At 37.3% G+C, this 13105-nt stretch overlaps 1 protein-coding gene across 3 annotated transcripts in view; it reads left to right on the forward strand.

Moving 5' to 3' along the window:
- The first annotated feature begins 228 nt into the window (after positions 1–228).
- The window catches only part of PPP1R12A (protein phosphatase 1 regulatory subunit 12A), a 143753-nt gene continuing 130876 nt past the window's right edge, over positions 229–13105 (forward strand). The window contains exons 1-2 of one of the 3 annotated variants that reach the window (XM_032393751.1): positions 229–490; positions 898–1154. In XM_032393751.1, coding sequence (XP_032249642.1) covers positions 918–1154 — 237 coding nt within the window. In that variant the 5' untranslated portion in view covers positions 229–490; positions 898–917. Of the gene's footprint in view, positions 491–653; positions 1155–13105 lie in introns of those variants that run through there. The other 2 variants (XM_032393752.1, XM_032393750.1) reach the window with 2 other exon arrangements.

The raw sequence follows: 13105 nt of genomic DNA on the forward strand, positions 1-13105 counted from the left end.
GAAGAAAGGGTAAGAGGACTCGAAATACGCGTGAGAGAAAAAACAAAACAAAGCAACAAAAAAACAAGCATAAGAGGAAAGACGTTTCTGCAGTGGAGGTTGGCAGGAAGCCACCGCAATTAACCGCAGGTCAACCCTTGTTACCAGGCGGTCACCTAGGACTGAGGTCTGGGGTAACTGACACCAGAGACCTCGGCTACACAGACCCCACTTTTAAGAGCTTATCAATACTGACATGCCCAAGTTCATCCGAGTTCCTCAGAAAGAGAAATCACAAGCGCCTAATTCACGTCCTATCCTCCATTCCATTCAAATAACGCAGCCAATAGGAAAATCCTCCGCCCTGAGCGAACGACTCTGCGGAGCTCAGACAGCCCTGGAGGCAGGTCGGCCCGGTACAGGCGCCGTACAGCCCAACTGTTGGCCTCCGGAACCCCAGGAGCCCTCAGCCAGGCGGGACAACCTTCCTTCCGTGTCTCCGCCCTTCCAGGTTGGTCCCAGCCCCCGCAGCCCGGGCGGCCTGAACCACACCCGCTTCCCTCCGGTGGCCTGGCCTCCCCCGCCGCACTTCGCGGGAGCGCTCTTCCTGGGGCGGGCACAGGCCTAGGGCGCATGCGCACTGGCCGAAGGGCGCCTCCCTGTCCGGATCTCGCGAAGTTACGTTAGATTGGCCGCCGGTGACGGGTGGCCGGGCCGGGGGCGGGAGGGCTTCTGGGGTAGGAAGGGAGGTCCGCTCGGCCGGGCGCGCCGCCCCAGTGCTCTGTGGGATACTGGAAGTCTCGAGCGTCTCCTCCCGGTTCCCAGCCCTCTTCTGGCCCGCACTCATAGAAACACACACCCCCTGCCTCCCCTCTTTTCCCTCTCCGCCTCCCCCTTCCCCCCCCTCGCGATAAGAAGACCCGGCGGCAGGAGAGGGGATGAAGATGGCGGACGCGAAGCAGAAGCGGAACGAGCAGCTGAAGCGCTGGATCGGCTCCGAGACGGACCTCGAGCCTCCCGTGGTGAAGCGCCAGAAGACCAAGGTGAAGTTCGACGATGGCGCCGTCTTTCTGGCTGCTTGCTCCAGCGGCGACACGGACGAGGTCCTCAAGCTGCTGCACCGCGGCGCCGACATCAATTACGCCAATGTGGACGGACTCACTGCCCTGCACCAGGTCTGTGCACCCTGCCGCCGGCTCTCCTGACTCTGCGGGTTCTCGTCGGCCTCCCGCTGGGGCCTTCTCTGCGCTCTCGGCCTCTGGAGGCTGGGGGCGGCGGGAGACTCCCTGCTGCGGGGTGAGGGGGCGGCTTCCCGAGAGGGAGGGGGGAGAGAACTGGTGGAGGGAGGGCTTCTGGCTTGAGGCCCCCTTCAGACTAGTTGATGCTGGAGTTGGGAACCGGGTGATTTCCGGGGCAGAGGAAAAAGGGACTGTGATCAGCTTGGGGCCCCAGGGCCATTTGTGGACGTGTGTCTGGGATTTGGGGTCGAGACCGGGTGGGGTGTACTGGGGTTGTACCTGGGCCCGATGTCAGTGATATACTTGGACGACGGGAGATGCTAAAGAAAACGACCAACAAGGGGCATTAGGGACACTTGGGCAGATGGACGTCTTTGGCTTGTAGGTGGGCATTGGATTTGCTGTAGTTTTTAGGACTTGATTACAAATGATGATGATAATAATAGTAATCAAGAGCCCTAAGCCTAGTGCCTGAGCGACGATTTCCTGTTTTCTCCTTTATTACTCTTGGTCATTGGGGAGGGGGAAATGGGGTGTAATTAGCTGATCTGCTCCGGGTGAAAGGGAAGGGATGGAGGTGGATAAGGTAAGGAAGCGTTCAGAAGGGCTTGCCCACCGCCGGACCCGATTGTACTGAAGTGTCTTTCGGAGAAGAGTTTGCCGCAGTGTCAGAGATCCTCGAGCCTCACGTCTTGGGGTGTGCACTGGGGTTAGAAAGAGAAGAATAAACACGGGGCACGCTTTTCAGAGCCGATTACCAAACTCTGATTTTCCTTTTGGGGGTGGAAAAAAAGAAAGCTGTTCACAAACTTTTCTCAAAATGGATGCTTTGTGCATGTTAAAGTTTTATAGTAGTCTGATTGGGATCTCTCAATGTTAGCCAAATAAGGAGAAACTATTGGCAATCCAGAGATAATGTTGCTTTGCCTTTAACAGGCCAAAAGCAACACAACCACGTAGAGTTCTGCATAAAAAGCAATTTTTAAGTGATGGTAATAGGTGACAAGACATAGACTCTTTCCATTTTCTTAGTGGGCAATTTGGAATTACTTAGAAAACGACTTTACAGCAATAGCTTCCCCTTAAAATAAAGATCTGTAAACTGTCTCAAAGTTGACTTAGTTATACGTGGAAGATCATAGCTGTATTTTATTTAATACTGTAACAAAAACTTGTTTGAGAGGTTGAAACTTAAGGCTTTATATTTTATGAATATTGCCTTGCTGCCTTTTTAAAAGGTGTGTGGTGGCATTTTCCTTTTACTGCTTCCTGTTTGGTGAATGATGACCGTTTTAAGTTTTATTTAACTGAATTCTCGTATCAAACTTGGCTTATAGCCTTTGTTTACAAAGTTGACTTGATGGATTGAAATCACTGACAAATTGCAGGACAAATCTGGAATTCAGAATGTGGCACCTAGTAAAAATATAGCGCGGTCTGTAGTTGTTTTTCTATTCCGTAAATTTAGAGTCTCTAAAGTATAGCATACTTTTTATTTGGCTGAGGTTTATTTTAAAGCATAGCAAACTCTAGATTCTAAAAACATGGCATTGAGCATGAAAGAAACTTTTGGCACTAAAAATGATAATGTAGTTATGTAAGATGAAGGATCGTTCAAGTGCAATTTACATGTTTTAGTAGGGAATTGATTCTGAAAGACAACAGTTATTGTATGCTTGGGTCAAGGTACAGTTGGATAATGGTTTACATCAATATGTTTTATTAAAATTGTCAAATAGAAATTTAAAGTTTTCACACTTGTGGAGGGACCCGATTGTATTGACTTGGAGGAAGAGGAAATTTTCTAATGCTTATATTGGTGTAATATTGGCCTCGGTAGGAAGAGAAAATACATGTAACAGACTCTTTAAGGGTTTTTTTCCCTCTCAGTTTGTACATGTTGCAAGAATCAGCAGATTTATCAATATTTTCCTGATAAACTGAATTCAGTAGTTAGTTTGGCACCATATAGGTATAGTCTTAATTGGGTATTTTGTTTTAGCTGAGAAGCTTTTAAGCAGAAGTTTCAAAGTTATGCATAATTATTTGCATAATATCTTTTTGTAGTTTATCTGCACATTCCTTAAGTCACTGACGCTAAAGTCTTTAAAATATCAAGTACTAAAATTTTTATCATGTTTTCTCCACTCTCATTTCTTTTTTATCAACTCTTGTACTTTTTTCCCATTGTGACTGTGAGAACAAGGAGTTTGCTTTGGGCAAATTCAGGACAACAGATAGTGAAAGGTGATAAATAAAACTTTTTAAAAAAGAATCATGAGAAAATTTTAAGCTTTTAAGAAATCTCTTGAATGCTGCTTGTTTTAAATACTTAAGTTATAAAACCTAAAATTGACCCACTGATTTAATAACCCTTGAATAGTGTCTTTTTAATTTAACTTCTCAAAAGATCATATGATACCTAAAATGTTTTTGCTAGATTAATTATTGATTAGTCTTTTGGAATATTCATTTACCTTTTTGGTTTTAATCAAGTGTCTTAAATTTCACTGTCAGGAGAAAAGTTTTAGAAATTTCACAACCCATAAATATACTTAATCTAATATTTTACTTCCATTTTTAATGTAAGCAGCTTATATTTAAAAGTTTATTGGTTGAATGTGCCTTTTCATTAGAAGTTACAAAAGCTACTTAATTTTCAGCTATTCTTTTTGTATAGAAGTATGTCATCCATATTGGAGAAAAAGCGGTGTTCTTGTCAAATTTCCTGTCTTGGTCTCTAGAATAGCCTCCCTCCCCCTGACTCCCATAGCTAGAAAACAATACTGAACAGTATTGAAGCTAAAGTAAACTTCTCATTTTCTGCAACTGAGGTCCAGAGTAGATTTTCATTTTTATTGGTGAGCATTAATCAGTTCTGATTTTATAGGTACCTGGTCGAGTTTTCTGCCTTGTGATCTGTATTTATATTTCAGTATACATTATAAAGATTTTAGGAGAGTAATAGAGGTTTCTGTAGAATGCCTTATTGCTGATTACTACTGATACTGGTATGCATAAACGTAGGACTGAGATTTCTTCCAACAGTGTTGAGTTTAACCTTTGATTTTACCTTAAAATCTTATCTACCTCCTCTGTGCCAGTAACTTCCAAGTCAGTTTCCAGTTCTCACATTTCTGCAGAGCTCCAGTGCCTCATTTCCATTTTTCTGGTGACGATGTATTGATTTAAAATGAAATATTATTTACTATGTTGTGATTTTATATTTAAAAATGTATTTTTAGGGACGCCTGGGTGGCTCAGTCGGTTGAGCGGCTGCCTTCGGCCCAGGTCATGATCCCAGGGTCCTGGGATCGAGTCCCACATCAGGCTCCTTGCTCAGCAGGGAACCTGCTTCTCCCTCTCTCTCCGTCTGCTTGTGCTCTCTCTGTCAAATAAATAAAATCTTTAAAAAAAAAAAAAAAAAAAAAAAAATGTATTTTTAAGTAGTAATATAGTAAATAGAGGTTAACCGCCTCTGCCATAGAATAGCAGTTACTGCATTTACATTTAGCTTTGTGATTTCTTCAAAGGATTCTTATTCAAACATGAATCTTCATAGTTATAAATCAGTTTGATACTCATATCACAGCAGTTTCAATACATATGTATATATGTTTTCATATCCTTAGACTTTACCTGTATCCTTTTTTCCGTCTAAGTATTACTCAGTTGTTAGTTTTACATCATTGTCAGGAATTTCTTTGAATTCAACCTGAAATAAAACTTAAATCTTTCTTTTCCAAGCCTACTCTTCTCATTGGTACCTCTGATTCTTTTAATGATGTCATCAGTCTCTGGATCAAGCTTTAAGTATCTCAGTTATTGTTTATTCATCCCCTTGTCTTTATATATCCAGTCAATCTTCACAATTGCCTTTGCATCAGTTCTTTTCCTTGCTACTCTCATTATCAACCTAGTTCATACCTTTATTATTTTATCCCTAGAGTATAGTAATAGGTTAATTGCTTTCTCTGCCTTTATTCTCTCTCTGGTCCAGTCCAGCATTCATATTGCTATCAAAATAATTTTTTAATAATATCACTTTCATTGTGTCACTCCTCTCCTTAAATTTAAAGTGTTTCATCATTTAGCTTATAACTGATGTATCTCCATTTATTCTGTTTTTTACTCTTTACCTTTTTATTTCCATGCCTATGGTCATGATTTTTCTGCCGCTAGAATATCCTTCCTCCCTTCTTTGCCAGTCAAATCTTACTTATTCTTCAGAGTTCAATGGAATTGCCAGCCAGTAGGGATCTTTCTGTCCTTTGAATTTGTGTAATATTATGGCACTGGAGAAACGCTCTTCTTCTGGGGTGCTTATTGTATCTTCTATTTTGCCTCTCTGCTGCTATTGAAACACTTCTTACTGAATAGTGTTTGTTTTTAAGTTTGTCTTTCCTAATAGAGCATAAGGACCCAATTTCCCACATGTTTGTATTTCCAGAACCTGGCACATATTAGGTGCTCACTAAAGATTTATTGACTTGTATCTTTTACCTTGTATTGTAAGTACAAAGTTTTATACTTATTTGTATATTGTGAGATAAATTACAAAGCCTTCACATCCAGTACTTACTGTTCTTACACATCGTAGACCTTATCTGTTAGTAAAACAAATGAAAATCTTTGTTGTGGATCTTCTGTGCAGATTTTTTAAAAATATCTTGAGCTTTTAAAAAGTTCTTAATATTAACTTCCTTCCTATTAAAAAACCCTAAACCAGTTTAAATCTTGGTTAAGTGAGAGAAAAATATTTAGTTGAGTCATCAATTAATTTGCCACCTTCTTCATAAGAGTCTGAACTACGTCTTATAGAGGAATACAAAGTAGAATTAGATCCATGTTCTGTGCTATTATAGTTTTAAAATAAAGTTTTCCTTTTACTTTTCAATAGAGACAGACTTGCAGATAAGTTAGTATTCAGTCCTTTTGCTCTTAAAATACAAATTTTATCAACTTTAAGGGAGCCATTTGAAGCTTCTTTGTAAAAATATGTGGCTCCCCTCTTGACAGTAAAAGGAATACTTTTGTGCAGTCTTTTCTTCAGTGCTTAATCTTCTCAGCCAAGCCGTTTTCACTGAATCTTAATCTGAAATGTAACTCTCCTTAAAAGTATTCTAATAGGGCTACTTAAAGTGTTTTCCAACCAAAAGGAAGAGAGATTGGAGCAGTTGATATTGAGTCTCTTGTTAGAGAATAGTGTAATTGCTATATATGAGAAATCTGTTTAAAACTGAATATAGAGTTTATTGTTTATTTTTGGGGGGGTTGAGGGATTGTTAAGATCTTAGAAGAATCTACTGAATCACTTAAAAATAACAGTAATATCTGTTTAAAAGAATGCAATATAAATTATTCTCTCTACATAATTTTTTTATTTGAAAGACTGTAACACTTATGCTGATGGCCCTTAAAACTCTTTATTGAAACCATCCTAAATCCATTAAAAGGAAAAAAAAATCCACCTAAACAAACAAAACTTCTAACCCCTCCAAACTGGCCCCTCACTTCCTGCAAATAAATGGACAACCCTAGCCATATATGGGGTGCGCTGGTAGGGCACCAGTGCCCGCACTGCTGCTGTTACAGTGTCTTCTCTGCACTTGCTGCCTTTGTGCTTCCTGGCAGCAGTTTTGTGGTCTGACTTTCAAGTGTCATAACCAAGACCATCTTTCATGTGCTTCAGCTAGTGTGATTGCAAGCTGTGACTGAGCATTTTCTAGTTCAACCAGCTAGAAGCACTAGATAGGAGAAATTTGTTACCGCATTTTACAAGTACTGTTCGCATAATAAAAGTACTTGTACTTAAAAAAAAAAAAAAAAAAAAGTCTAGGAGCACCTGACTGGCTCAGTTGGTGGACCATGCAACTCTTGATTTCAGGGTTGTACATTCAAGCCCTGTATCGGGTGTAGAGATTACTTAAAAATAAAATCTTAAAAAAAAAAAAAAAGTCTTGTTAGGTGATTTTTTTTAAAGATGACTAGAAAGATGACTTTTATGGGGGATGGGGAGTATAGAAAATTATTTTGTTACTGCTATAACATATTACTTCTTGAGGGTTCCTAAAGTTGGTTTTCATTCCCTTTCTGCCTGAAAAATACTGCCGTTTTTACCCCACTTTTCTTTTGAAAGTTTATGGGGTTCCACAGTCATGTTGAAAAGATGGAGTATTGGCATTTTGGTATACGTCTTTGAAAGATTGAGGACCTCCAGAAGTCCTTTTGAGTTTATTCTAAGTCGGAGTTGGATATTAGCCATGACTTATCAGTGTTTTATTGAGAAGTGAAATTGGCTGGTGAACATTTGCTGAGGACTTCTTATATGTGGAACACTGTGGTACATGCTTTTACAACCAATATCTCATTTAATTCTTACAACATCCCTTCTTTCTTGCTCAACATTACCAAGATAATAAACAACAGGGCTGGATTCTAACATGCAGGTCTATCTGATTCCAAAGCCAAAACTTAACACCATGCTAGATTTCTTCTTTTAAATCTGAAGAAGTATTCTTAAATCTTCAGTCATTATGGCTGATGATTAGTAGTTAGAGGTTTCTCAGTTAATCAGCTGAGAATCAAATGAAACACACACACACACACAATTTTTTCTTTTCTTTTTCAAGATTTTATTTATTTATTTGACAGAGAGAGAGAGAGAGACAGCGAGAGATGGAACACAAGCAGGGGGAGTGGGAGAGGGAGAAGCAGGCTTCCCACCGAGCAGGGAGCCCGATGCGGGGCTCGATCCCAGGACCCTGGGATCATGATCTGAGCCGAAGGCAGACGCCTAACGACTGAGCCACCCAGGTGCCCCACACACAATTTTTTCTTCATCTACTTTTGTTTTAGCTAGCCAACCCCTTTATGAGCTTTCTGTGGTAACTGAAATGCAGTAGTACTGTATCTAAATTAATCTCAGAATCTGCCCTAATTTTTAGGAACTGCCAAAATTGTTTTTGACTGGTCATTATGTGCAGAATATTTGATCAAGTGCTTTGCAAAGTTGCAAAGGAAGTTACAAAAGCAACAAAAACTCCTTTTTTAGGACATAGAGTTTAGTCTTTAACCGTCTCTATTTTCCTTTATTCTAATAATAATATATATTATTGCTTTACGCATTTTTATGTATGCATTTATAGTACATGCTTTGTTTATATATTTACACACACACTTAACTTTTAATGAAAAGAGATAAGTTATAGAGATAAGTTATATGATATTCATATCAGTATTAATTAAAAAAAAAAAACAACCTTGAGTTTGTCATTACCACTTAATCTGCAGTTTACTTCTTGAACAGTGATTATATTGGTATTTATAATTAGGACTTGAGATAATACATGAAATGCTAATAAAATTAACTGAATTAACTTATGAATTAGTAAAACAAACTTTTTAATGTTAATCATGTTTGATTTTAATTGGAAGCCTGTGTTAGTAGGAATATCCAAGTTATAAAAATATTTTTTAAATCATTTTGCAAAATTTAGCCAAATTATGTTTTAGATCTTAACTTGGAAATGGCAACAGAATTTTTTTTTCTTATTGGTAATAAGTGAGAGCATCATTTGAAATTTGATTTACTTGTTGTCCATTAAATCACTGATTCCCAGAATTTTACATTTCATAGACCTGTAAAATGTCTGCTTAAGTTTCACGGACTAAAAGAGGATAGCCTAATTTTTATTTGCCAACGTGATCACCTTGTACTATCATCACCATTTTCATAAAGAAAAAGAATATTTTAACAACAAAAGGCTATGGTATCCAAATAAATAAAGGAAAGTGGGAATTCATGTCAGTCTATAACATTATTACTGTATTGACCAGAAATTTTCTTGATAGTCTTTCATGCAAGTAGAGAGAGTATTTGAGGATGAACAGATTTCATGAATGACTCTATTCCCTGTGTCCTCCTTTTGGTAGAATATGATGGCACTCAGGTGGTGGCAGGCCAGATCATTAAAGTACAAGCGCTTGGCCCCTGATTACCCAAGATGGAGCAAAAAAGAACTTACCTAGAGATTCAGAAAACCAGTGAAAGTGACCCACCAGTTCATATTTTAGGAACCACCAGTTTCATATTTATATTTCCATAAGCCTTTGTACGTGTAATCTTCCTCTGGAATGTATTTCCTAGCTTATTTATATTAAAACAGCTCAAAGCACAAAGTGTAGACTTGCATGACCACTGCACATGGTGATTCTCTAAATTACTGTTTAAACTCTAAGTTTGGCACCTATATACCTCCTGCTATTATTAGTATATCTTATCTCCAGACAAAATAGTGGATTCCTTCAAATAGCATTTTGATTTATTTTTCTTTAAATCCTCTTTGGTATTTGAATTTTATTTTAGCAGGTGCACAGTAAAAGTTTGTTGGTTAAAAAAAAAATTGAACACATTGTAGACCAATCTTGTGAAGGGCTGAGATCATAGAAAACCAAATGATGACAGTTTGTGTGAGTAAATACAACAGAATTAACAGACATTAAAGATATTGTAATAAAAGTGCTTATACCAGTAACTTACTTTTATAATGCTTAAAATGCAGAGGTAGCCATTGTTATAGTCAAAATTTAGCAGGATCTTAGATTTATTTTTGAAATGGAATATATTCCTGATTACCAATATAAGCAGAATTTTGCTCCATTTATGCAACATATTTTAAAAATGAATTTTTTTCAGACAAATTGTTGGTTGTTGGTTTAGGAAAGGAGTCCTTAGCATACTGGCATTAGAAGCTAATTCATATTTTCAAATGATTTTAATCACAGTTTTTTTTTGTTTTTTGTTTTTCTAAATAACACTTTCACTGTGGATCGCTACATGCCAGTATTTTCTGACCTTATTTGTATTTTGGTTGTTTATCTTTTCATTGTTATGCTGGCTAACCATAAAAAGACAAACTTGAGCACTGTGTTACTGCCCTAAGTGTGCTTGCTTGACTCGAATGCTCTTTCATGGGTGGAGACATTCCACATTGTCATGTGTTGTATAGGCATTTCTGAAATGACATTCGGTAGAAACCATGAAAAGAAATGAAGGCATTCCTCAGCTGTCACCTTTTTAGTAATCTTTTTAAATGCCTTATGTGCATTGAGTGAGATATTCTGCAGGGAGAGATTCACTTAAAAAGCATTACTTTAGCTTGATTATTAAGTCGTATTTGAGCTGAAATTACATTTTTTTGTTTAACATGTTCTCTAACAAAAGTATAAGGTTATAGAAAGTTTGTGTCAGTTTCTTAAATACTTGCATAGTACAAAAGAGAAATTTTGTGAGAATGTGAATTGATACCCTCTTAGAAGTTAACCATGTGGAAAAGTGTATTTTCCTGGATTAACTTTCAGAACACACACATACACGCATACCAGTTACCTTTGTAGGAAAATTACTAAGGTGTGTACATTTTATTTAGTCTTATTTTAGATGATTATAAATGTATTCCAATATTAATACTTTTGTTTGGAACATTTCTGGAACTCTTCAGCTCCAGAATGCTCTTTTGAATATCTTCAGTACTGAAGTGTTTTGTTTTGTTTTTTTCTTTTCTTTCAGGAGAGTTTAATTTTGAAATGGATAGTTATTTGGTAACCAGACCATATGTCTGGTGAACGTGGATAATCATAGTTAATACCATCAGTGATTAGATGATATTTTAAAAAATGCTTATTTTTAATTGGAATATAATCACATAGAGGCTGTATTGGATTTTATTTAACTCTTTTTACGTTGGACTTATATATGCTTCAGAATTTCTTCATGTTAACCTGGTGTACTCTTTGTGTTCTGGACTTTGCGTGAAGTCAGTCAGTGTTTTAGCTTGTGATTCGAACATGATGTTTCTTTGTAGATGTTTGTTTTCCACAAAAGATTTTGGTGCTGCTGTTGCCAGATCCTGACACTGTATTTCATTAAGAGCTATTGTTTTTCTCAAAAGTATGTTAATTTGTACAGTTTTTCTTAAAAGATTGGAACAGATGACATGTCCAGCAATCTGTATATCCTCTCCAAGTACATGGAACAGTCTGCATGAACACTGTCTCATATTCAAGTTTTTTTTCATTACAAAACATCTGTTGCTACTTAACTCTTTTGACCACCATTTTTTTTTTTTACAATAAAATGTCTTTAAATGATCATCTCAACACTTTTACCTACCCTGTGATATACATGAAGAAGCCTTAAGTAGTTACTAAGCTTTCAGTGTCTTTTGCTCTTGCTTTTTTGTCCTCCCCATCTCCTTTTCACTTTAGAACATGGCTTACTTTCAAGTTTGTTTATTGTTCTATATGTATTTTATCCCAAATAAACATTTAAGAATAATTATTTAAGTAAAGTATCATAGAAAAACATAAAAAAAAAAAAAAAAGAAAGAAATACTGGGATGCCTGGCTGGTTCAGTCAGTACAGCATGTGACTTTTGATCTCAGGGTCGTGAGTTCAAGCTCCATGTTGGATATGGAGCCTACTTTAAAAAAAAAAAAAAGATTATTCAGATTTTCAGGCCTGAGGCCTTACTAAACCTTAGTAAACTCTACTTTATCCATTTTTATTCAGTATATAATTTTCTATAAATGGGATTCTGTTTAATTTTCTGGTTTATAAACTTCTTTTTAAATTAAACTTTTTTAAGAGAGAGAGAGAGAGTGCACATGCACACACAAGCGGAGGGAGGCATCTTCTGTTTTCTTCTTTACTTCCTACATACAGTTAATATCTCCTATTACATGCACACCTGAAAGAGAAATTCTTCCAAATACATACTAGCTTCTTATGTATTCACTTAACAGAATCAAAGGCCTCTTCTGTACCATATGCTATTGAATGCTGGGGGGATTTTATTTTTAAGCAAAACCGGTAACACTACCCTCATAGAATTTACTGAATGAAATTACTTAGCCATCAGGGAAATGCAAATCAAAACCACACTTCACACCCACTAGAATGGCTCTAATAAAAATAACAGATGATAACAAGTATTAACTAGGGTTTGGAGAAATTAGAACCTTCTACACTGCTGGTGGTAATATGAAATGATGCAGCCACTTTCGAAACAGTCTGGCAGTTCCTCAAAAGGTTAGACATAGAGTTACCTTATAACCCAACAGTTATACTCCTTGGTATATATCCAAGAGAATTGAAAACAGCTGACTACACAAAATTTGTACATTAATGTTTATAGCAGCATTATTCATAAAAGCCAAAAAGTGGGAGCAACACAAATGTCTTATCAGTTGAATGGATAAATAAAATGCCCTATATTATGTTACTGGAATCCGTGGAGTATTATTTGGCAATAAAAAGAAACAAAGTACTAATACTTGATACAACATAGATGAATCTTAATGACATTATGCTTAAGTAAAGGTAGCCAGTCACAAAAGAACACATATTGGTTGATTCCATTTATATGAAATGTTCGGAATAGGCAATATATAGAGATAGAAGATAGATTAATGGTTGTCAAAGGCTAGAGGTGTTGAGGGGAAATGGGGAGTGACTGCTAATGGGTATACCATTTCTTTTTAGCATGATAAAAAATGTTCTAAAATTGATTGTGGTGATGGTTACACAACTCTTAATATACTAAAACTCTTTCAATTCTCTACTTGAAATGGGTTATTGTGTGATGTGTGAATTATATCTCAATAAGCTATTGATATCTTTTTAAAAATGAAATTCTCAATTTGTGTTCGCCACTAAGAATTGAGGCATTGGCAGAGGATGTAATCATCTTCTCCTAGTCCCCCCAACTCCCTAAGCTTAGTGGCAAAGAGGATGGCCAAACATTATCCTTACCCTAACACAGCTTGCAGTGTACTGAGGTATGTAGATAAATATAGAGGTAATTATAAATTTATGTCAGTTATGT

This window comes from Phoca vitulina, unplaced genomic scaffold (genome assembly GCF_004348235.1).
Source record: "Phoca vitulina isolate PV1807 unplaced genomic scaffold, GSC_HSeal_1.0 scaffold76, whole genome shotgun sequence".
In the NCBI taxonomy this organism is placed as follows: Eukaryota; Metazoa; Chordata; class Mammalia; order Carnivora; family Phocidae; genus Phoca; species Phoca vitulina.